General features: G+C 50.0%; 1 protein-coding gene across 1 annotated transcript in view; it reads right to left on the bottom strand.

Moving 5' to 3' along the window:
• EDA (ectodysplasin A) overlaps window positions 1-25964 on the bottom strand; it is a 30252-nt gene that overhangs the window by 1532 nt on the left and 2756 nt on the right. Inside the window, exons 2-7 of the mRNA XM_042029369.1 lie at window positions 24048-24153; window positions 7768-7797; window positions 4522-4701; window positions 3687-3721; window positions 3533-3584; window positions 1101-1216 (exon numbers count right to left, since the gene is read on the bottom strand). Coding sequence (XP_041885303.1) covers window positions 1101-1216; window positions 3533-3584; window positions 3687-3721; window positions 4522-4701; window positions 7768-7797; window positions 24048-24153 — 519 coding nt within the window. The remainder of the gene's footprint in view (window positions 1-1100; window positions 1217-3532; window positions 3585-3686; window positions 3722-4521; window positions 4702-7767; window positions 7798-24047; window positions 24154-25964) is intronic.

Raw genomic sequence — 25964 nt, 5'->3', positions numbered from 1 at the left:
TCCCTGTGTGCTGCAACAGCTTCTCATCCCACACACAGACAGACACATCCCACTGAAGGCCTCTTGCACTTACCTGGCCAGTCCTGCTTCCTGGTGCCAGGAGCCTCCTTTAGTGGTGACATCAGAACTGCCCTAAGGTGCACTGGGAGCTGCCTCCTGCGTAACTGGACTCGGTGCTTGCACAGGCACGAGCTACTACAGGGAAAAGGCTCTCCCAACCTCCACAGCTTGGAAGGAAATCACCTCACAGCGTTTCTACTGATTGAACTCCCTGATTTCCAAGGCCCTGTAACTCCACTTGTCCTCACTTAACCCTCTCCCACACTCTGATCCCAAAGAACTGCAGGAGGAAGACCTGTCCAAAGAGAAGTCAGTCTCAGGGAGATGCTTCTTCCTGAGAGAGGAAATCCAGCCCTTTTGGAGACAGGAGCTGCCTGAACACTGAATCCCCTTTTTTTTCCTTGGTGGACCACAAATGATGAGGCTTCAGTGGCCCAACACTGTGGCCAGCAATCAGCATCAAGCACTTGGGAAACAGTAATACTTTGGCCCATGTGGAGTTGTATTTTCTGTCCCCATCCCAACTGGACAGGTGTCACCAGTTCCACAGAAGAGCACCTGACACCCATGGCCCACTTCATCCCAGAGCCGGTGCTGGGGTGGAGCTACACGGAGCAGGGTGAGGCAAACGGAGTCACCTGGGCTGGAATCTGGCCAAACCACCTGGGCTGGGAGTCCAGAGTGACACAGCTCCAAAATAACCCCAAATGACCAGCGTTCGGGTCCTTTAAAGCGCTGAGCTCAGCGCCTTGCCTGCAGGGAGGTTCGGAAGGCTCAGGGAATGACCGCACAGATAACTGGGGGGACAAGCCCGGGACTGGCGGCTGTGGGGTGTGCTTTCAGTGACTAATCCCTGGCGGGTGGTGTCCCGGCGGTGACAGGGGTGTGACACTCCTCCCCACACCCATCCTGAAGCGGTTACAGCTCCGCACGAGCTGTTGGCATTTGGTTGTTGTCTGGAGCCCTCTCGTGGTTCATGCAAGGCTTCCACCGGAACACAAGAATAGGAGGAGTTAGCCTAGGACCGTACTCACTTCTACCTGACTATAGATGAAGTATGTGCCGTCCACCAGTACCTCCAGCTCCCCACTGCGGGCATGCAGCTTAAACACCTTGGGGTTCAGAGTGATGCGAGACCAGTCATTGAGGACTCCACCTGAAAGATCTCAGTATGAGAAAACGGCGGTCACTCAGTACCCGTCAGGAGGAACAGCGCAGGAGCAACACAAATACAGTCACAGCACGACAGAGAGCAGGGAAATTGGAGAGGGAATCCCAGGATTGCACGCTAGGGAGTGGGAGCAGGGACTCCTCTCTAGCTCTGAGCACACCACGGCTTGTGGGGTCGCCTGTCCCTCCAACCTTCCATGTTCTCATCCTCAAACCCTTGTGCAAGCTCTGTTGGGCTCTGCTCATCCCAGGGCTGGACACAGACCTGCCTCCTCCTGACCCTGCAGCCGAGCTTGTTGGATCCCTATTCTCTACTGTGTCCATGGGAATGGTTACCAGGGAACCACCATGGAATGGGTTGGGCTGGAAGGGACCATCAAGATCATCCCGTTCCACCCCCTGCCAGGAGCAGTGACACCTTCCACTATTCCAGGGTGCTCCACGCTCCATCCAACCTGGCCTTGGACACTTCCAGGAACGGGGCAGCCACAGCTTCTCTGGGCAACCTGTGCCAGGGCCTCACCACCCTCACAGGGAGGAATTTCTCCCCAACATCCCATCTAAATCCACCCTCTTTCAGCTTAAAGCCATTCCTCCTCCTCCTGTCACTCCAGGCCCTTGTCCCAAGTCCCTCTCCAGCTCTCTTGGAACCCCTTGAGGCACTGGAAGGGGCTCCTTGGAGTCTTCACTTCTCCAGGCACACGGAGAGCAGCTTAGGGCCACACAATTGATTTTAATTCTGGTGTTCCTTGACTTCACCATTCCTGACTTTGTCATTGGGATAATTTTAACAAACCCTTTGCCATTACAACTCCTAAGGTTTTTAAAAACAAAAAGGAAATTGCATCATATCACAACACAGAACCCCTAACTGGGGTCCCTCAACACAGTCAGGGATTTATGGATCCACCACCCAGTCCTCTGGCACCAGGATAACTAGGACAGACCTAGGGACAGACTTTGCTGGGAGCCTCAAACTGAGCCAATCTCTGTAGGTGCCTCAGTTTGTCAAATCCCACTCTCTTCCTCCCAGTCTCCATCTGCCTCTCCTCTCCCTGCCCCCAGCTGGAGCTCGCCAGGCTGGCAGCTGGACAGCATTCCTGGCTCCCAGCTCTGGATTGTTCCCGAGCAGCAGGGGAGGACACTCACAGGGCATTCCCGCTCTTAGAGAGCAGCGTTCCCTCTGGAAACCCTCAGCATTCCCAGTAACGAAGGGATAATTGCTTTCTGAACGTAAGCAAATAGCGTCTTTTCCCTCACATTGCTCCTGGGAACGGGCGGTTTCCTTTTAATTTTGGGGAGCTGTAAGCACACGTCCCTGTCCATGAGAAATTCCAGCTGCCGCTGCTCACGCCTGCCGAGAGGGAAAGCTGCCTTCCCACAGAAGCAGTGGCCAGCCCTCCTCATCCCATGTGTGAGGCAGGAATTCGTGGACAGGGATCCTGCAGCCCCTTCCTGCTGCCCCCACCCTCGGGAGCCGCGTCCCTCCCAGTCTGGGATTGGGGTAAGGATGGATGGATGCGGTTCCTGAGGAGCTGCATGTGGGGACTCGGGGAGGGGACAAGGCAGCTCCTCTCCAGCACAGCCAGAGCAGGGAGGCAGGAGGTGATGAATGAGCCCCAGCTGTTGGCAAGGAGAGCAGGAACTTGGGGAGAATTTGGATGAGGATCCGGGAAGGAGGAGGAGGAGGAGGAGAGCGAGGAGCTGCCTGCGATGGGAAGTGGCTCGGCCGGATCTGGGATTCCAGGCTCTTGGTGGGGGCAGAGGTGCTCAGGGGATCCCAGGAAGAGCTGGTGGCTGGACACCTCCGTGTCCTCACACCACTGTGCCTTCCCTGCCTTAAATTCCTGGGAAACTGGAGGAAAATGGGCAAGTGGGGATGCAACGGGACAAGGATCCACTGAGGGCTTAAAATAGAATGGGGGGAAAAAAGGCCTGGTCATGGAGGGGCTGGGGAGGCACAAGGTGTACCTGGAGGTCAGGGAGAAGGGAGAGTTAGTGGGATGGAATTACTGGGATGTACAGAACAAGAAAAATCTGGGAGATAACAGGAGCTCAGGGGAAATGGGGATGGAGACTCCACACTAGACTCTTCTCAGGGGGTCTGGGCAGGGGTATTGGAAGGCAGGGATGGGCAGGGATCATCTTGGAGCTGTGTCACGGGATGGATTGGGATCCAGGTACGAGGCCATGGGTGCAGGGAAAATCTGGGAGCTGTGTCATGGGATGGACTGGGACCCAGGAATTCTATGGGTGCAGGAGGGGCTCTGCCCAGTACCCACAATTATCAAGAGATCCTTACCATTCTTCACTTGGATTGCTGAGCCTTGGCCTTGGAGATGGACCACAGCTGGCTGCAAGGGAGAGCACAGGGATTGAGGATTAGCGGGAAGCATCGCACCAGTCCACAAAAATCCCCCCCAAAGCTGGGTTTTCCCATGGAAAGATCAACCCACCTGGATGTCTCTGGAGCTGGCCTTGTCTGTGGCACCTGCAAAAGGCAATTCCACATCGTTGAAGAGGAAGGTTGAGTGAAAAATCCCATAAATAAAACTTCTTTTACCCCAAAATAACCCTTAAATCCCCTAACAAATAAATTTTTTTACCCGAAAATAACCCTGAAGCCCCCATAGAAATCACTTTTCTTACCCCATTATAACCATTAAACCTCTGTTTTAAGAGGAGGAGAGGTATGGGGTGCAGGTAATATTAAAATATATAAAATAGAAATATTAAATATTAAAAAATACTAAAAAACACATAAGGAAGAGAAAGATTCATCCAACATTTCCCTGTTTTATTCCTGGCATTTCTGTCCAACCATCAAAATTCTTCATTATTCAACAGGCTTCTACTAGAAGGAAAAATTGCACAACTCATTCCCTGATCCACAGTGGGAATAAAACCTCTTGGCTGCCAGGATGCCAAGTTTCCCTCTGCAGGTCATTCATTGCATCCCCTTCCCTGGGAGCCAAATCCTAATTAAGGAGGAGATGCCTGTGGCAGCACAGCACGGAGCTGAGGTGCTCCTGCTGCTCCTGGCCATTTAGAGCCATGGAATCCCAGAATCCCACAAATCCACGATGGTTTGGGTTAGAAGGGACCTTAAAGCCCATCCAGTTCCACCCTGTGCCAAGGGACACCTTCCACAGGTTGCTCCAAGCCCTGTCCCACATGGCCCAGGACACCCGAGTCCTGCCCCAGGCCGTTGTGCCATCGCATCCGTGACACCTCCGGCATTCCCAGCTCAGCATTCCCAGCCTGGAGCAGAGGGCACGGACGGATCCTTACCTGAGGGGCCCTGCACTCCGGGTGGTCCCTGAGGGCCCGGCGGGCCAGGGGGACCAGGCGGTCCCATCACGGTTGTGCCTGGAATTCCGGGGATGCCGGGAATGCCGGGGGGACCCTGCGGCCCGGGAGGCCCTGGTGGCCCTTGGGGACCGTTGGGCCCTGGAGGACCAGCCTTTTTACCTGGAAAACACAAGGACAGGCATCACCTGTGGAGCTGCAGGAAATGGGGGATTGGGGATGGGTCACTCCTGGCTGCAGGCAGGGATGAGGAGGAGCCTCAGGACAGCTGGGGTGGGTGTCCCACAGCTCCACACCACCAGGACAATGCTGCCAACAGGGCAGGACCGGGTCACCACCCTGCAGGCTCCTTCCCGTTGGGAATTACATTTAAACGAGGCACTGGGGCTCTCCAGGGCCTCCCAAGGGATGGAAGCTCAGGGGGTCTTTTCCCACAGCTCTGGTCACAGCTCTGGTCACTCTGCTCTCAGCACGGGGTCAGTCCTCAAATCCCATGCCCTGGAGCTGGTCACATCCCTACAGATCTGGGATGATCTCTGGACACGGCCAGGATGCTCCCAGAGCGCGTTCCAACGCACCCAGCCCAGGCTGGAGTGCTACAGTCCAGATGAACCACTCCACAGTTACTCAGATTGCTGGGTTTTGATGGAAAACCGGGATAATCCTTCCTACCTGTTGCACACTAGGATTAAGAGATGATCCCCATGGCTCGGTCTCCCTCCAGAGGGCAGTTCAGAGCTGAACTCCAGCTCCACTCCAGCATTGCTGGAGGAGCCCCTGTGCTGCTTGCTCCTCAAAATAATTCAGTATTTTGCGCTTTGGATGGAGGGAGGGGCTCGGGAAGGACTGAACCCATCCAGGGGATGGAAGCACTGGAGAACTGTTACAATCATAGAATCCCAGACGGGTTTGGGTTGCAAGGGACCTTAAAGCCCATCCAGCTCCACCCCTGCCATGGGCAGGGACACCTTCCACTAGCCCAGGTTGCTCCAAGCCCCATCCAACCTGGCCTTGGACATTCCAGGGATGGGGCAGCCACAGTCTCCCTGGAAAACCTGTGCCAGTATTTTACCAGCCCTGTGGTAAAAACCTTCTTCCCTACCATGATCCTCAAACACTTCACGTGTCCCAAGGAAGAGAAATGGCACAGCCACAACAGGAGTTGACTCCTACATACACAGAGTGGGATGAAACAAGCTCTGCAGGGAAAGCCTGGTCCCTGCTCTCCTGATTTTCCATGTTCCTGACAAAAATGATGTTCTTTTGATGTAGTTTTTAAAATGCCACTTTGGAACAGCTTTTCTGCCAAGGAGCATAAATGGAGCAAAATCGCTTCAATTGCTGCCACAAGGTCCCCAGTAGGACAGAATTAAACTCGTTTTTAGATGACAGCGGCAGTTGGGATATGAAATTATGGTTGTTGGAATAGTTTCTGAGTACATTTATGTAGTTGTTTCTCTACTAATATCAATCTTTGTAATGGACAGAAGTGTCAGGAAAAATCCATCTGTTTTAGCACAGGAGTGAGAATCTCTGGATGGCCACTAGCCAGGAGCAAGGACACAAGGACATTAGGGTGGGACAACTGTGGGCGTAATTGAAATGTGCAGAAAATGAAGTTAAAGCAAGCAGGGGTGAGTAAAGTCACACTGGTGTCCTACAAGAAGTGAGAAAAGGCTTCAGGGGACAAATGTCCACAGCAATATGTCTGTCCAGATCAGCAGCCATGACTTCCAACCTGAGCTGGCCGCAATCCAGCCTTCCTCTAATCCAGTACTCCTCCTCCTCGGGATGATGGCATGCTTTGGAAATGATCCCCTTGAACTACACCCATTTTCCCTAAATCACACCAAACTCCTCTCACTGACACCCCCCCCAGTCCAGGCCATCCCAAGGGAGGACTGCAGACAGGGAGCTGGGAGTGCTGCTGCTGTCACTGCAGGCTTCCCTTCCCAAGAGGGATGCACATCACAGCTGGTTTAACTCATCTGCCTCCGAAATCTGCTCTGCTACTCAGGGAGCTGCTGCTTCAGCAGTGACACAACTGCTCATCCCAGCAACGCATTTCTGTGCTTTCCCCTCCCTCAAGGCATTTCAACCACTTCTCTGCATTGACAAACCTCACAAGACAAAAAATATTCTATTTATTATCTGACAGCTCCCTTATCAGGTCTCCAAGGAGGGTCCCAGCACCCAAATCCCAGCCTGCCAAGTCTCCCGTGCCCGTACCCACAGGCTCCGAAACTCGGAGCAGGCAGAAGCAGGGAGTTCTCCAAAACCCTCGCTCATCAAACAATGAACTGCAACTCTAAGAAGAATTAAATGTGACAATACCATAAAATTAAGCTACTTTATACAGCTGCATGCAATCCAGCTCCACGAGATCCCCCTGCCCCTCTGGAATTGCTCCAGAGGCTGCAGCCATCAGTTGCTTTTTGTTGGGCTGATTGAAGGCGGGTTGAGCTTTGTTAGGACAAACTTCTCCAACATAAAATTTTACGCTGCTTCTCAGAGCAAATACAAATGAAGTTGCTAAGTGTGGCCTGTTCCCACCTCTCAGCTGCGGCTCTGGAGTTTGCATCCAAGGATTAAAGCCATTTGATGTGCTATTACAGTAGCACGGACATGGAAAACTCGGCTGCTCAGATCCTTGGCTTCACTCAAGCTCCTGGTAGTAAATGTGAGACCCTAAGTGTGGGACCCTAAGTGTTCCCAGCAGTCCTACAGAAACAAGGATGGCATCAGGAACCCCCCAAACAGGGCTGCCTGAACAACCCAAATCCCAGCAATCCTTTGCAAACTGCCTGAGGAACAGCATCAAGTCCACAAAACCCTGAGGGCTGAGCAACACCCAGAAGGGGCTCATAAAATGGTAACACAAGGAAAAGTGGGATGCAAAGTGTGTCCACGCCGAGTTTGGTGGGTCTGAAGGAGAATCCAAACTGCAGGTGGGCAGGATTGGGATGAATTTTGTCAGGGCTGGCAAACAGCAACAACTCCTGGTATTTGGCACTGACTCAACTCAACTCTTCAATTGGAGAACCTTCAGGATTACTTCTGTACAACATAATTAACTTCCTTCAGTATTTAGGGAAGTTTTAAGGGGTGCTTATGGGTGTTATTCCAGCCTTTCCTGGAGAGGGAAGCTGCCTTTGGTTTCTCCCTTGTGTTTGCCAAAGAGAATTCACAAAGCACAGAAAGGAAAATTCAGTTAAAACTCAAACTTACCCTTTTTCTTGTTTTTCACTGAACTTGGACCTACAAAAGGGGAAAAAAAAAGAAAATTAGTGAAATTCAGGGATCATTTCATCAGAGAAAATCCCCACTGCCATTTTGTTTTCCAAGTGGACAATGGAGGTACTTGTGACCCATGCAGCAGCACAGGACTGGCCTCAGCTGAAAGCAGTAACCCAAATTTCAGAGCATCACAGAGTGGTTGGGGTTGGAAGAGACCTTTAAAGATCATCTGATCCAACCCCCTGCCGACTCCTTGTGAGCCAAGTTGTTTAAAAATAAGAATAAAACCCTAAAAAACCACAAAAGCAAAGAATTATTCTGAACTGGCTGTTTGAAACAATGGGAACCCAAACCTCCCGAGCACGGAGAGAAAATATTTACAGTGAAGTTGAGAAATGACAGGACTTTGTGAGCAGAGGCTGAAGTGTGAAACATGTTCCACTGCTTCCCCAAGAATTCATCACGAGTGGGAATGAACTGCAAAAATCCCCAAATACTCCCTCGCTATTCATCAGGGAAATCCCTCTAAAACCTGGGGTTTAGCACAGCAATGACTGAAGTCAGCTTTAACTGAGATAAAATTATAACCAATTGAAGGTAATGAGGGTGCTTTGAGTCTGAGGGGGTGGGGAAAGGTAAATTCCCAACAGAAGAGCCTTTTTCCCATGCATAATTAGAGGAAAGGACCAGAGAAATTACCCATCAACCTTACTGATCCCTTTCCAACAGGAATATTGATTTTCCTACATTGTGCTGTTGGGTCATGGGAAAATGATGGTGTTATCTATAAAGGACATTATCTCTAAATGGTATTATCTAGAATTTTAGGGAGAAATTCTTGCCTTTGAGGCTCTGGCACAGGGTACCCAGAGAAGCTGTGGCTGCCCCAACCCTTGAAGTGTCCAAGGCCAGGCTGGACAGGGCTTGGAGCAACCTGGGCTAGTGGAAGGTGTCCCTGCCCATGGGGATGAATGAGCTTTAAGGTCCTTCCAACCCAACCCAACCCAGCCCATTCTATGATTCTCTTATCTAAATGACAATTTCTGCTAATTTACTATTTTTAATAATATTTTTATAGTATTTTTTATAATATTCACAGGTTGGACAGCACGTGGGTTTCTAATGACGCCATCCCAGTATCCCACTAGGAAGCCACACCAGACTGCAAAACCTTTTAGGCTGGGCAACCAGGTTCCTGATTCTGCACTTCTGAGCCCCACCAGTCCTTGCTGTAGCCACCAGCCAGTGAACAACATTAGAAGAAGAAAAAAATCCCATTTAAAGATCCCAGCCCATCCCAACCCAGCAAGACGCGAGCGGCTGTGCCTCGGCAGCCCTTGGAGTCACGAGAGTTTATTTCATGTTCCATAGATCCCACCATTAGCACCAGAACCAGAGTGAAAGTACAAATAGCTGCGGCCAGCCAGACACATTTGGGCTGGCTGGATCCAATTAGCTTCAAAGATGACTGGGAGGAATGAGAACCACATGGGATGTCAATGTTCGCAGTCTATATTACAACACACGCATCTGTTCCAGGCACGGCAGAGAGAGATGTTATGGATCTGCAAGTGGAGCTTTCGACAGACACAAAAATATTCCTGACACGAGGGGGGAAAAAAGCCAGGCTTATTAAGCTTGGGAGCTTCTGAGTCTCTCTGGGGTTTGCATCTGTTCGCCTCCCGAGAGCAGGGGGGGATCGTTTAATTGGAGTGCGGAGCTGAAGCTTCTGATACAGCAGAATTTCCCTTGGTTTTGCTCAAAATGGGAAGTTCATGAGCTACTGCTCCATTTAGGCTAAAATGGTAATAAACTACTGAGTCTAAGCTGAGGGCCACCAAAATTTCAGATCAGTATTCCTCTCGGAACTAAAGGTGCTGAGGCACAAGGCTTGAAAATTTGGCTTGATGGATGTTGTCCCAACATTGACGTGCAGAGGAGAAAAATGGTAATTAAAAAATCCTTTCTGCCAGGGTTTTCAGAGGCCACAACCCAATATTTAAACATTAAACTTGTTAAAATATTTTAAAACACTTTTCAAAATATTTACACTTGTTAAATGCAGTGGTTGAACACACAGATAATATCATTATAATATCATGGATGCCCCATCCCTGGAAGTGTCCAAATAGCCAGGTTGGATGGGGCTTGGAGCAACCTGGCATAGGGGAAGGTGTCCCTGGCCGTGGCAGGGGAACAAGGTGAGCTTTAAGGTCCTTCCCACCCAGTCCAGCCTGGGATTCCATGATATATCTGACCCACTGGTTACCTCTTAACTGATGGTTAAATACCTACAAGTTAAGCAAACCTGAGTCTTTCCCAGACCCTTCTCCCACAGTGCCAATCCCACCTCCCCATCCCATTCCTCCAGTGGAAAGGCTTCAAGACTCAAAGCCTGTTATCCAACCCACGTTTATTTACTGTAGTTTCATGCAGGCCTTGATTCCAAGGATAGTCTCAGAGAAAACTCTGTTTTTTTCCACTCCCAAGATGTGGATCACAGGTGTATCCACTGTGTTCCTCCACTGTACAGGCGTATAAAAAACCAAATTACAGACTATCTTCTGCTGCTCCAGAGTCTGCAGACCTGCCACCTTCATGGAGAAAGAAACTGGTTTGACTTGAAGAATTCCTGACTGATCCATGTCTCCCATCCCTGATTTCAGGGACTTTGGCCATGCTGCAGTTGAGGATTTATTCCAGTCCTGATGGGATCCGAGAGCAACCCAACCTCTCAGCTGTTCCCTGGCGCCTCTTTGCCCTTCTTTACAAGAATAACCTTGAGTGCACCTTTCTGCTCCTCATGCATGCCTTTCCATATCCATCAGGAATGTCCTAGAGATCCAGGTGGTCCTGTCTGCTGGGATTGAATGCGACAGACACCCAAGCACAGTTATTCTTCCCGATTTCTGTCCTTCTTCCCACTAACCCCACCTCTCCCACCCCCTTTCCACATGCTGTCTGCTCTCCTTTGAGGTCAAACCAGGCCCAGACCTTGGGAAGTCCATCCCCTTCTACTTTTCCCATCTTTCAACTGGAATTAAATTTATGTTTAAACTCTGATCCCTCCTTGAAGGAGCTGTCAGCTCTGTTCACCCCTTGGTTTAGGGTGAGGAAGGTTGGCTGGAACTGTTAATACAGAAAAGGATTGGGAGAACAGGACAGGCTGGATGGCTTTGAAGGATAATAAGCATGGAATGAGATTCAGTCATACAAAATATACAGTCCTATAAAATATATATACATGGGAAATAATAAAAGTGTTCTGGTGGATGCTGGAGGACATCTGCACATGCTCAGCTGCTGCTCCCCAGCCAGGCAAGGCAGAAACACAACCCTTAAATGGAAATAGCTCTGGAAAACATGGGGAAATCCTGCTGCCACTCAGTGAAGGAGTGACGAAATCCTAGGAGCAGTGAAGTCAATCCTGATCATCTGATACAGAAAGATGAATTGAAATGAGAAGAATTCCACACAAAGGCTCCTGGGAAGGGCAAGAAGTGGCAAGTGAGCTCGCCTTGGTGGCCATCAACACTGGGAAAGGGGGGAGAGCACCACTGGGAAAGGCTAAAGAATGAGAAGACCTGCAGGGCTTCAAGGACAGCGCTGGCACATCCAAATTGCTCCCCGAGACCACTGAGTTGGGAATGAGAAGGCTCCCAAGGAGGAGCACAGGTCTCGAGGGGATCTTCTGGCTCAGAGTGAGCCCTCCTGTGTCACAGGTCACAGCTGGAAAGTCTCACCAAAGTCCATCAGTCCCTTTGGAATGTTGGTTTTGGGATTATTTTTGCCTAACCACCAAAACCATCGCTAGTGAAGCTGCCACTTGAAACATTCCAGATATCTGATCTACTCCTACCATTGATATTCCCTTTCCCTGGATTTCCTGTAGGAAAAGCCCCTGACTCTGCTGCAGTAACTCGGGCCGGCTGAATCCCTCATGAGAGGACGGGATTCCCCCAGGAAAAGTGGGAGCAGGAATGCTGCATGCTGGGCTCTGGACACCCTGGCTGTGAGCAGCGCTCCAGAGCTTGACTCCTCCAAAAGCTGATTTTCCACAGCTGCTGGGAAAATAAAAGGGAAGGACATCAGAAAAGGAGGGAATGTCAAGCCAGCAAGAGTGGTAAACTTGGAGGGAAAGGTACAAGCAGGAAAGATGTCTCTATATGATGACAAAAGACCCTCAACCCAAACAGAGCCACCACAAGTGGAATGCTCCGAACAATTCCAAGCCACTCCAAGGAATTCCAAGTCCCTTCTGGCAGAAGCACTTTGGGTTCAGATGCAAACATCTCACTTGAAGCTGAGGAAAATATTTGCAAGAGATGAGTTTTTGGTGTGCAAACCCCCAGCTGTGGCCCAGCCAGCAGCAGAAGACATCTCCCCATGCTTCAGGGAGCAGGTTCCAGCCCCAGCTCCTGCAGCCCTACCATCTGCTGGATCACTTCCAAGGCCTTCAGAAAAATCCCAGATGGTGATGCAACTCAAGGATATTACATGTGACATGTTTGCTCTTAGCAAGATTAATAGAGTTGACTTTGCCCCCCCTCCAATCTCTCTTTCTGCACGCTACACACTGCTATGATTTACTATAAATACAGAAATATCCCAAACTTCTTTAGGACATCTGCTGATATAAATAGGATATTAAAAAACCCCTGCCTTCCCTTATTAGCTCTGTGTGTGGATTAACAAGAAATAGTTTAAATTCCTGCCAAACAGTTCCAACTGGTTTTATGGACGGGAACAGATCTTTGTAATTACGCTGATTTTATATCAAACCTATAAAAGGTTGACCATTATAGGAATGTGTCAAACAAAGGATACACCTAAGGAGGTACTGAATGTGCTAGAACTCCCAGCTGCCAAGAGCAGGACAAAGCCATGGAGTGCCACAACCATGTTCTAGCAGCATCATTTGATTCTGGACATAACATTAAGTGATGTCTTCAAGGTGTTTATCCAGTTTGGGAAAGGTACATGGCAGCAGCCACCAGTTTTGGGTATCCATCCATCCTTCCATCCATCCATCCTTCCATCCATCCACCCATCCATCCATCCATCCTTCCATCCATCCATCCTTCCATCCATCCATCCTTTGGAGACCGTGCCAACCTGTTTTCAGCATGCACTGGGAATTACTGATCCTTCTCCTATTTGCTAGCACTAAGTTACTGTGGAATATCCTCAATCTTCTTACCTAAGTGTGACTCTGGTTTGGGGACGTTAAGATCAGATAATTCAACTGAGGCACCTCTGTGTTTCTATCTCCACTCTGCCCTGGGAGATGAGAGGATGCAGGTACTGAGGAATTATCCTCATCCCAGGTTACAGATCAGAGACAAAATCCTGATGGTTAACGAGATGTCGGCATCATCCAGAAACACCACATCATTTCTGACTCCTTCAGAAAATAAACATTAAATTACTAAGTCACAAAATCATGGAATGGTTTGGGCTGGAAGGGACCTTAAAGCCCCTCCCTTTCCACCCCCTGCCATGGGCAGAGACACCTCCCACTAGCCCAGGCGGCTCCAAGCCCTGTCCAACCTGGCCCTGGACACTTCCTAGGATAGGGCAGCCACAGCTTCACTGGGAAATCTATTCCAGCCCCTCACCACCCTCACAGGGAAGAATTCCTTCCATATGTCCAACCTAGGTCCCCTCTTCCAGTTTGCACCTGTTTCTCCTTGTCCTGTCACTACAGTTCCTAACAAGGAGTCCCTCTCTGGCTGCCTTGTAGGTCCTTTCAAACACTGGAAGTGGTGGAATGCCCATTCCTGGAGGTGTCCAAGGAAGGCCTGGATGTAGCACTCGGTGCTCCGGGCTGGTGACAAGATGGCATCAGTCACAGCTTGGACTGGATGATCTTGTAGGGCTTTTCCAACCTCAAGGACTCAGGGATAAGTCCTACCCATGAACCAACCCCTCTATCCCTATTTGACCAATATTGAAGGTGGAAAGAGCAGCTCAGGTGTTCTTTGAGATTCCAGGCGATGATGAACCTCCTGCCATCCAGGATGTCAGTTTTCCCAACGAACAAGAAACCTCCAGAACTCGGCTGTTGCCTTTCCAGCACTGGTGCAGTGACATTCACTTCATTCCCATGGGTAGGAGAAATGCAAAGCTTTTCAAATATTTTTAAGTGTGGGGTTATTAATGCCAGATTCCAGTGGATTGGGGAAAGAGGGATGTTAGCTCCCAACACATGCCTAATCTAGAACATGTGCTTTCGGGGAAGGTTTGGAACCAATATGTTTTCAACATTTTCAGGAAATTTGGTCTATCCAGATGAAAGCTTCTTGGACCCTACTGAACTATCAGTCAGTGATACAAACACTGAAACAAGGAATTTTCTCCCTTTTTCCTGAAAAGAAAGTGCTTCTTCACCAACTCCAGACAGAAAGCAACGGGGCTTGAAGAGCAGCTTTGGGATTATAACTCCAGAATATTTAGAAAATAGGATAAATGATGAATCTAAGGAAACATCCCAGATGTAAATCACATCCTGTGCTACCACGGAATTCTGGTGTGTCTTCCCAGGGTGGTTTTTTGATGCGGAAGGGGAATCTTCTGCTGAGAGTGGAGGAAAGGTGCTGCCCACACTTACAGGAACCCAAGTCAGGGGTGTGAACTAGAAGTAATTTCAAAAAATCTGAATATGGGGAAAAGTGTTTTGTAAGGGAATGGGGAGGGAATTCATGGCACAAAGTAGGGGAAGGATGAAACACCACTGTGGGATGTGTGAGTCCATAGGGCAGAGCCCAGGGCACTCCAGCTTTCCTCAGCCACCACTTTTCCTTCTCGCCCTGCTTTTGTTTCAATCTTGTTTTAAAACTCCTCAAAATTCACACAGGAACACAGCCACCCTTAATGGTCTTTTGCCTGGTGACACATTAAATTGAGATGGTCCACAACAGCACCCCACAAAGCAGCGATCCCTCCCTGTCCTTCATCCAGTGGGATCTTGGTCCCATGCCATTCCCAGAGGACCATCCCAGCCTGCTCCACCTGCACAACACAAGCCCTGAATTTTAGGAGCCTTTGCTTCACGTCAGCCCATCCCTTTGTACAGTGAGAGGCTGCTGAGTCCCCAGAAATGGCTTGGGGACAGTGACACTTGTGACCCCCCAGCTGGACTGAACTGCCCCAGCCCAAAACCAGTCTCCGCCAGCCCAGGAGATCAAGGAGTTTGCAGCTCATTTTGGGCTCTTCTGAGGCACTCCCTTGGCTCCATCCAATTTTTGAGGCAATTCTTCATCTCTTTGATGGACTTTTCATGTGTCTCCAGGGGAAGTGTCCTGCAGCGAGGTCACTCCTGGGGCTGCTTGGCCACAGGGTGTGAGAAGGGCTGGGAATCATCTCTCATGTGGTGGCTTAGGGATGAGAGTGGCCTTTGCTGCCTCCCTGCTCCTCTCCTCACATTCCACCAAAGGACAAACCTCCATCCATGTGTCATCCAGATGAGCAGATGCTGCTCCAGGAGCTCCATGGATCAGTAGCCTGCTCCCTCCCCATTCCTCTGATCCCAAACACCAGCCCCCAGTTCAAGCTCATCGGGCTGAAAACAAACGGAGAGAAGTCACAGCTCATCCCTGGAATCCCTGGAGCGACACGAGATGCCAGAGAGCCGCAATCTCTCTTCTCAAACAGCTTCAGACCACGTAAGCTCTCATCAGGAACAGGTTTTTTTTTTGCTGTTGAGAAAGTTTTTTTCTCCTGCCAGTACTCAGAGATTTTTGCTCAGTTTGACAAAACCCAGGACTCCTCAGGGAATAATTTGGTGAAGCTCCTAAGGACAGTTAAATTCAAATTTACAGATAATGCCAACAGTGGCAGTAGGTTGTGATCTAGTTCATCCTGATCTTTAATCATATTCAAAGGAAAAAAATCTGATCAGACGATCAGAACTGAAGTGTGAACAGGACACAGACCTAAAGGACAACCACTCAACAACCTGATTTTTGCTCCAGGTAAACGGGACATGGGGAGCAACCCCCAGCTGGAAAGGACAAAAGGAGCAGGATGAATGAGTTGTGTTCATGCATTCCACAGGTTTTTCCACCTTCAGAAGGATGATGGGGTTCAAAGGGCTGTCCAAAGGGAGGTAAGGTAGAGCCCCACCAGCCCTGCGTGTCTCCTTCCTAAGGGCTTTTTGGCATGAGGAAAACTACAGGTGCAGGGTCGTAGGAGAAGCAGGATGGAACAGCACCCGTCCTTTAGCGGTCTGTCAGCTCCACTGTTGTCACCTCTGCCACGATGCTGGTCCCATTTAGGAGGAGAGGCTGGATTCAGTCACCTCCTGGGGTTCTCTCCACCCTACAACCTCACCTCTGCTCTCCAAAGCCAGACTTTCTCTGCTGAAAATCCCTCCTCACTTCCTTGAGCAAGGCAGACGTGTCCCTGCTCACTGCAAGGGGAATTTCCAAGGCTTTACAGGACACAAGGAACAACCAAGGTGATTTACCTCCTCCATCCTATCCAGATCCACCTTGGGATCAGTGGCAAGGCACCAGGACAGGCTGCTGGTACCAGAAGGCTCTAAAAAACCAGCTCCGGTCTCTGAGTAGGTGCAAGAACACCACAGCACAAATGTGGTCACGAGCAAAGACAAAATCCTGCTCCCAATTAACTCCAGAGCCACTGTTGCTGGCAAAATCCTCTTGCACTGCCTCCTCAAAAACACAAAAGGCCAATCAAACAGAAATCTCCACCCTCCTCAGCTCCGCTCCCACATCATCAGTCCCAGCCAAGTTCCTGGGGTTCACACCAGAACCTGTGGCCATCATATTTCATTTTCCACCCTCTGGCTGGCTCTGGAAGGAGGATGCGATGTGCCTTTTGTTTCCCTTCAGGCATTTCGGTTGGATTCCAAGTGCAGAGCTGACAGACAACACTCCCAGTTCTAATTTGAGGATCCTAAGGCTTTTTTTGGCTGCTGGCTGGAGTCACCAGGCTGATTTTCTATCCACCACTGCACCCTCTTGCTTCCTCTATCAATCCCACATATTTAAATCCAACAATTTGAAGCGTAGCGTTACAGCTGTGTTTTTATTTTGTTTGTTTTATTCGGTTGTTGCCTAACACAAAACACTCTGACATTTTCAGTCACATCCCACTAAGATAAACAACGAACATATGTCATGAATTCCAGCAGAAACGATTCCCAAGTGGGGCAGCAGCAAGGTTTGAAGCGGGAGTACGAGAGGCTCTCCCGAATTGTTTGCTGGATGTTTGAAACGAGCTCTTCCCGTGGTTATCCATAAGGAATCGAGGGCAGGTGGGAGGAAACCTCTCTCACTGTCCCACCCCTGCAGAACTTGATATGTTTTTCCTCCTCCCATCCATAATCCTGCCTAATTGGATGGAAAACCTCCATGGCATTGAGCAGCTGCCTGAGAACTGATGGTTTAATTACACAGAAAAATGTGGGATCTGTATCCAAGGATCTACCCATGTGCATCCACACATCTTACAGTGGGATGAACCTAAAAACGGGGAAAGGGGAGGGGGAAAAAAGGGGGAAGAAGGGGGAAAAAGAAGGAAATCCAAGAGAGATCCCACCACTTGTGGGAGGATTTGGATGAATTTGGTAAGCGGTAAAAAGAAGGGAAAAAAGTGGGAAACAAGGAAACCCAGGAGAGACTCTACTGCTCTTGGGAAGCCCAAATGAAATCCCTGCAGCAGCTGGGACACAGGGAATGCTGCCTGGCTCAGCCAACCCTTGCATTTATCCATTTAACCACTTCCCCAAATCCTGCTGGAATTAGTGGGATCAGATACAACTCCAACAATGTCTCCACAGCCAACAAAGCCCTCATGAAAACATTCAACCTCAGCCTCATTCACAGCTTTTTCCCTAAAGAATTCCTCACCGGAGCTCTGCAGCTCTGGGCCTGTCTTTGGGCTGGTGCAGCTGCTCTGTGACAGCCGAGAGGGCTCCGGTGAGCGGCCGGAGAGGGCACAGCGAGGACAATCACAGCTGCCACCACCACAGCAGCAGCTCCAGGTTTGGCTGTTCACAGAATCCCAGGATAGCTGGAAGGGACCTCTGGAGATCATCCAGTCCAAGGCAGGGTCACTCCTTGGAGCAGCTGACTCAAGAACATGTTCATACGGGTTTGGGATGTCTCAGAGAGGTGGACTCCACACTTTCCCTGGGAAGCTGTTGCAGAGCTCTGCCACTCTCACGGAAAGAAGTTCTTCCTTGTGTTGAGGTGGAACTTCTTGTGTTGTAGTTTATGACCATTGCCCCTTGTCCTGGAGCCTGGCACCATCCTCTGACACCCCTTGGAGATACATGTATGGATTATGAGATCCCCTCAGCCCTGCCATGACCCCCAGCCAGAAAAACAAGCTTACTCATCCCAAAATCTGCAGAAGAAGGATCCCTGTGGTTGCTGGGGCAGGACCTGAGGGGGGCCTCAGGTGGGGAAGGTGGATCTGATCCAGCTCTGCACCAGTTCCTCCACTTGGAGCGACCAGACAGGCCTGAAGCACGTGTTGAGCCTGCAGAACCTCCCTGGCTGAGGGCTTTTTCATCGAAATCAAAGCTCAGCTGCAAATCCTCCAGCAGGGAGACAATGGAGCCTCTCACGCTGCGGGAAGGGAGCAGCAGCTTCCAGAGGAGTCCGGCATTTCCAGCGCCCGGTGCAGCTCAGCTGCACTCAGGGCTCAGCTGCAGCCACATTCCTGCCCCTCTGGAACATCTGTTCTCCTCTCATTAGTGCTGCCCTGTTTTGTAACACAAGGAACTCTGTGAGATTCCTGAAGCTCAGTGTTTGACCCGGGGCGTTCCGAAAAGCCCCGGGGTCTCAGGAGTGGAATTCAGACGGAATCACCAGTCACTTCCAATAATGTCGCTCGCTGCTCAAAGCACAGCTGGAAAAGGAGCTGAGCTCTGGTCAAGTTTAAGCACAGCCCCTGGGAGCTCAGAATCCACCCACAAGTGCAGTCAGGGCAAGTGTCTGAAAGTGCCACCAAGGTGACAATGACCAGAGAATTCCTTCTCATCCTCAGCAACTCCAAATCTCCCAGTGGCCACCCCACGGCCTCATCCCAGCCAGGGAAGGACAAACACACCCAGAGCAGTGCCAGGGATGGACCAGATCAGCAGCACCTCATCACAGCTTTGTAAACATCCGAATAATGAAGCAGAGTTCCTTCTGGAACAATCCAGACCCCAACTGGAAGGGCTGCTCAGAAGCCAGGGGGCAAAGGGAGGTTGTGGATGGGTCAGGACACACCGACCATTATTCCACTGTGAGCTGGGACAATTCCTCACCCTGGACACCACACAAGTGGGCTTGTGCCTCTCCCAGCTTTTCCTAACATCCAACTGGGACAGCAACATAGCAGAGCTCAGTGAGGAATTCTGGGCTCCAGCAGTTAGAGAATCACAGAATCATAAAGTGGTTTGGTTGGAAGGGACCTTAAAGCTCATCCCATTCTGCTCCCTGCCATGGGCAGGGACACCTTCCACTATCCCAGGGTGCTCCAAGCTCCATCCAGCCTGGCCTTGGACACCTCCAAGAGCATCCACAGTTTTTCTGGGCAACCTGTGCCAGGGCTGGAACTGACACCTAAACAACACTCTGGGTTTTTAGCGGCAAGACTTTAAACAGATCCCTGTTATCATAACCCTGGGAATAACACAGAGATAGGGATATGTAAATAAGATGCAGCCTTAATTTCATCACAGTAATAACAAATACTGACAGCAACATCCCAGGAAAGGGATGAATTTATCCCCAAAGATTAAGACATCACATTATTCCCAATTTCTCCCATTCAGGGGGAAATCACTGAGAAATTCTGGGGGAAATCAGTAAGAACAAGCACTTTGTGGTGAGCCTTTCCTTCTGGGAGCGTCTCCCGTGCTCCAGGATCCAGGAAATGTCCAGTATTTACTGCGTGCTCATCACCATGGTTTCAGAGCACAATAAGGCTCTATCGCCCTGCATCCATCTGTGTTTCTGGGAATGCCGGGGCTTTGGGAATTGCACGGGGCCAACACAAAGGCACCCATTGTTCTGGAGGCAGAGGGACGAACCTGCCCTTTCCACAGGAGAGGAAGCCGGCAGGAAAAGTTGCTATTGTGAGCTGGATATTAAAAAAAAAACACGGAAAAAAAAGTCCTATTGCATCGTCAGTGCTGCCGGGTCGGGAAAGGGGGATGGCTGGGACAGGGCACCTGTGGGACTGGGGGCTGTCCAGGGGGAGCCAGGCACCCCCAGCCAGGCTGGCAGCCCTGTAGCCACTGGCTACACCATCCCAGAAACATCCAAAATCCTCCTAAACCCACCCTGAAAGCCAGGCTGGCATCAGCTACCTGCTAAATCATCCAGAAAACATCCAAAATCTACCCTAAAACCACCCTAGAACCACTCCAAAAGCCAGGCTCTGGTATGACCTACCTGCTAAACCATCCAGAAACCATCCAAAATCTACCCTAAAACCACTGTAAAACCATTCTAAACCCACCCTAAAACCATCTTAAAACCACACTGAAATCACCCTAAAACCACTGAGCAAGTCCTAAGAGGGTGAAACTGGACCCACGTGGCTGGAGCATCAGTTCCAAAGCTCCAGGTAGGAGCAGGGATGGGGAAGAGCTTTCAATTCCCCAGCATTTCATTTTCCTTTCCAGCCAAAGCCATTTGCAGCGCTGGAGTTCTCCTCCAGGACTTTCCTCGGCAGGAAGAACTGCCAAAGTAGTAGGAACCAAATTGTTGTCAGCTTAAGGCCAGCCATCTGCTCAGCCTCTTCCCAGCTGCCATGCTCCCAATCAAAGCCTGGAGAACAACCCCTGATGTTTCTCACCAAGCTCAATATGAAAAAAATCTAGGAAGGAAAAAAAAAAACCAAACCAACAAACCAGCAACCCCAAACCCAAAATGCGGAAAAACCCCAGAAATCAGGAACGCAGCCCGGCAGGGATCTAACTGGGAACAGAGATGAAAGTAGGAGAAAAAGAAACTATTTTATTTGTTTAAAACAATGTTTTTTAAAGAGTCCTACTGACATCTGCTTTGTAAATGCTCTGTCATTATTTCTAACCTCCAGAGCACGGAATTGTCTCTGGAGTTACAACCATGCTACTCCCAGATTTTGGCTTTGTTAGCAAAGAGCCAGCAGCATTTTTACTGGCACTCTGGGAATAGAGATCTAACATTTCATACCCAGTTTATTTAAAAGTGGACTAATTTAACATCCTTGATGGTTCCTTTTAGCACAACTGTTGCTAATTAGCAGCTCCAGAATGATTTGCTCATCTGGGAGCAGTGGCGGTTCCACGGCAGCATAAATACACCAGGGCAAAAGGGAAGGAGGGGGAAAGGAGAAAATAGGGAAGAGGCATTGGAGAGGGGCAGGTTTTAGGGAATTAATGGAAATGAAGTGGCAGGTGGAGATGGGAACACTGAGGAGAAAAGAGGCAGGAAAAATAGAGTGGAAAAGGATAATCCTGGGCCTTGAGAAGCTGGAAAAATCGGTGGCAGGTTTTAAAGCTGTGCAGAAGTCAGGTTTGGTGACATGGACTGGAAAGTGGCTTCAAGATGATGATCCCAGGACTGAGATAGGCACCAGCCCCCAGTGATCCCCTGGGATGCCCCAGGGCTGCAGGGATGAGGAGAGGGACCTGGGCCAGGACACGACCTCGGCTGCTTTAAGTGGCCCCAGGGCACCATGGGTGCAGAGCCACAACCCAAAATTAAGCAAAGTCAACCATAAAACATATCAGGGGTCAAAGGGCTGAAACTAGAGTCCTCCAAGGAGGAGCCCCTGAAATTCCAGAGTCATGTGGGGAGTGACAGGATCCAGCTGATGGCTTTGCACACAATTTTCCTTGCATTTTTTAACAACGAGGCACCAAAGCAGCTTTGCTGCTCCCATGTTCCATCCCTGTGGCTCCGTGCTCTGGGCACAGCCAGGGCCATCACCCTCCCCTGGCTGCACGGAACCAGCTCTGCCCTGTCCCAAACCTGCCTCTTGCACAGCAAAAAGGCTTGAAAGCAAATCCTCCAAAAAGAAAAAGCTTTTGGGAAAGGAACCATGTTCTCCCTGATGTTTATAAATCATCAAAGCCAGCCCCTCGTTGGTACCAGGATGAGCAGGACTGGAAGAGCTGGGAAGGGTCGGAGCAGCCTCCCTCCAACCCCAGCCTCCACGCTCGGATCACTTTGGTCTTTCCCTGCATGTGTAAAAGCACTTGAAAGTTCATAAAATTAATTCCAGACAAATATTAGCAAGGCCTCAAGTGGAAAGCACATCTCCTTCCTTCTGGGAATTTATAGTTCAGCCACTTTTATCTTTGGGAGGCTCTTTGGAGATCAAAGATTTGATCAACTTACCCTTTGCGAAACTCACGAAGAAAATGGTGTTATCAGGACCATGACATGATTTTATTTATTAGTTTAATGATTCATTGCCCTGCTCTGACAGCAAGATTCCTTCACGCAGGTCTAAAACAAACAGCCTGAGTTCCCCAAGGCCGTGGCTCTGTTTGCTTCTCGATTTTATGGTTGTTACAAGGTCAAGCCCCGCCCTGACAGCTCCCACTTGTTAAATGCAGCTCTAGAACCACCACGGGCAAACACAGGGCAACCACTTGCCAAAGCCAGAGGGACACAACCTGTCACTCTGGCAGTTTTCCCCATCTCCATCACCTGTGGGGTCAAAATCCCTGATTTTCAAAAAGACACAGGTAAGAGTCACAGGATCAGTGAGGTTGGAAAAGGCATTCCTTGGACACCCCCCGGGGATGGGCACTCCAAACCTCCCTGGGCAGCCCCTTCCAGTTCCTGGCCACCCTTTCCATGAAGAAATTCCTGCTGATGTCCAACCGGAGCCTCCCCTGGCCCAGCCTGAGGCCGTTCCCTCTCCCCCTGTCCCTGTTCCCTGGGAGCAGAGCCCGATCCCCCCGGCTGCCCCCTCCTGTCAGGGAGTTGTGCAGAGCCACAAGGTCCCCCCTGAGCCTCCTTTGCTCCAGGCTGAGCCCCTTTCCCAGCTCCCTCAGCCGCTCCTGGGGCTCCAGCCCCTTCCCCAGCTCCATTCCCTTCCTGGGACTGGTAAGTGGTGGAAGTGCTCTGCATTTCTGGAGTGGCTCAACTCTGAGCATCCAGGGAACAGCAAGGAAATCCGGGAAAGGACTGCCAGGCATGAAAGGCCAACAATGGGCACAAGGGTGATGAGCAAAACCCTCGTTAGACACCAACCTTGAGCTTCTCTTTCTCTCCTCAGCAGCTCTCTGCACATCTGGCAAGGCAGAGGCAGCCTGAGGGATGAAGTTAATCCCTCCCAACATCTGCCGGCAGCGCTCCGTCGACACTGCTCGCCTCCAGTGGGAACTTGCTACTACACAAGTGACTTGTGAAGACACTGGGATAGATTTCAAGGAGACTGGGAAAAGGACTGGGACGCTGCCTGAGCCATCTGAGCACCAGAGAGACACCGGCTCCAAAATTGATGGCCCACACTGGGCTGGAATCACTCAGGGAGTCTGTACCAAATGCATCAGACTTGTCAGCATTCCAGGGAAGAGGAATCCAGGGAGTTTCACCAAGCTCTTTCTTGGAGCAGAGCCACAGGGAAATGCTTCTCCACTGTGAAACTGCGAAGGTTTCAGGGGAGATGGGAAACTCACGGAGCTGGGCTGGAAAACTAGAATGATAACGGAGTCAGCACTCGGGCTTAGCTGCACACAGACCATGGCTCCATCAGTTCTGTCCTGCTTTCCCTGGCATCCAGTCCTTTCTCCTCTCCTGTAAAACGGGATCTGTGCTTTCCTGCAGTAGGGAAGCACAGGAGCTCTTCCAGGAGTTCATGCTCCTGTCTTTGTGTCATGACAATGATGGAAAGCCAGGACTGGAAATCAAATTCCTCACAAAGAAATCAGGAACCTTTCTGCTCTTTTAATCCAAGCTTTGTACAACTTTGCCTTCCCTTCACACGGGCTTTGACCCCACCTGAGACTACACAGCAACGCAAAACCCCCTTAGAGCAGTCACCAGTTTGGGACGCAGATGTTCCCAGCTGTTTGTTGGATTGTGAAAAGCTCCTTGATGATTTTAAGCAAAGCCGGGTGTGCAGGACAACAAATAAAGGCAAACAAGTACAAATTAAAGCCTTAAATGAGCACAGTTTGAGGAGTCAAGGATGGAACTCCTAAACAGCATTCATTCACACAAGCCCTACAGTTGCAGACATCAGAACTCCTGGAATTCCTCATCTGGGAGGGAACCAAAATCAGGGAGAAGCTGAGCAGGACTCACCGTCGGGCCCTTCGCTGCCTTTACTCCTTTTATTCCGACGGACGCGTCTCCCCTCTTCTCCAACGTGCAGCTTCTCCTCGGGGTGAAAGAAGTTCAGCAAGGCCAGCTGCAAGAAAAGGGACAAGTTTAAACATCTTTGCAAGGCTGGTCTAGCCAGGCTGAGAGATTGGAGCCTAAATGCCAAATCCTTCCCGTCAGGGATAGAGCAGGAGACGCGAGATGGCTGCTCACGGATCTCAGCTCATCCCAAGGAGATGTGTCCCCTCGGATGCAGTCTAAGACTTGGGAAAACTCCTCCTGAGGCGTTTCAGCACGGAGAACCCTTCCCCCAGGAACAGGGGACTGCAGGCCAGGGCTGCAGGGAGATCTATGGCTGGAAATAATCAAACACCTCAAAGGCCGATGCGATAATTCCTAATTTTTTTCTGCTAAACTTGCTCAATCGTGGAGCTCTTTCTCCAGCATTACTCACTGCCAGTAAGTTTTTCCTCTCTCAAGCTCTCCTCTGCAAGCCTCATTAGCTACTGAGATTCAAAGGTCTTCAGGGACCTTTAAATCCAACCCAATATGCCACATAAATTAACACTTTAAACATACAGCAACATTTGTAACACGAGCTTTGCCAAGAGGCAAAAATTTTATGTAGCGACCTCTTATTCAGCAAAAAATTGCTGCTGCCTTAAAAACTCTTTAACAGATCAACATCCCCACCCAGAAATTGGAATTCGGGGTTAGAAACCAGAATCCCAGCTCATCACCAGTGGCGTTTTCCTGTTATTTCCACTTCATAAAAAAGGGAATTCAAAGACCAATTAGGGACCAAACACCTTCTGTGCGTTACTGCATCCAACAGCCAGGGCTGCTCCGACCAGGATGGGGTTTTCTTGCTGAAGGAACCCGATGGTGGTTATTTAAGCTGTAAATACACAGCAAAACCAAACACAGCCCAAGATAAGATCCAGGAGGCTTCAAAAAGCAGCCCCACAGGTTATCGAGCTCATCATTGTTCTGAGAACAAAACCTGGGGCATCAAAAGCATCTTTGAAAGGGCAGAGGAGAACAAACACCTCCCCTGAATTGCCGGGCTCGTTAAGCTCCAGCCCATAAAAGTCCCTATCAAGAGCAATAATCGCTAAAGGCCCTTGGCTTTTCACAAGCCCCAGGGCTCTCACCTCCCCTCTCCCTGAGCATTCCCAAGGTATTTCCCAGGCACAGCTCCCCTCCCAAAGTCAGAATCCCAGGCCTCCGTTCAGATTTTACATCTGCATTTTACTTTGTTCCAACAAGCTCCGGTGCAGTCTCACAAATGGAAACGTTTGGAAACTCTCTGGTTTCCCAAAAAGAACCCTCCAAAGCGTTTCTCAGATTCCCAAACTGTTGCTATTTCCTTCTGTCCCTGTGCAGGCGGGTCTGCAAAATTCCTGGGTGTTTGTCATTGCAGTGATGCTGTAGCTGAAAGGAGCCCGAAACCCTGTGGGATGACCTGGGATCAGCTTCCCAAAGTCTCCCTACCAGGCTTTTAAACATCCCTAAAAAAGCAACGATGAGTAAAACTTATCTGCCTGAGGGAGGCCAGTTACAGGGTTGGATGGAGAGCTGAAGGCTCCCGTTTGCAACAAGGAGAAAAGGGCAAGAACACGGGGCACAGCTCCCTGTGCCCACATTCCCAAAGCTCCCACATCCCATTGCACTGCCCCAGGTGTGGAATACCGGAGCAGGATGCTCCTGCAGGCACCACCAGCACCTTCTCTGACACACCAGAGCAGAGCAAGGCATGAGAACAAGTGAATTCTTCTTTAAACCCCTTATTTAACTCACACTGAAACACTGCAGCACTAACTGAAGGAACAAATTGCTTTATAATTCAGGTGAAAATGTCAATGAAATCCTCAGCGTGGCTTTGGAATGCTGTTATTG

The sequence above is a fragment of the Corvus kubaryi genome, unplaced genomic scaffold, assembly GCF_017639235.1.
Source record: "Corvus kubaryi isolate FWS band 111438036 unplaced genomic scaffold, C.kubaryi_AGA036_p1.0 37322, whole genome shotgun sequence".
NCBI lineage: Eukaryota > Metazoa > Chordata > Aves > Passeriformes > Corvidae > Corvus > Corvus kubaryi.
This window is presented reverse-complemented; position numbering and strand designations above follow the sequence as displayed.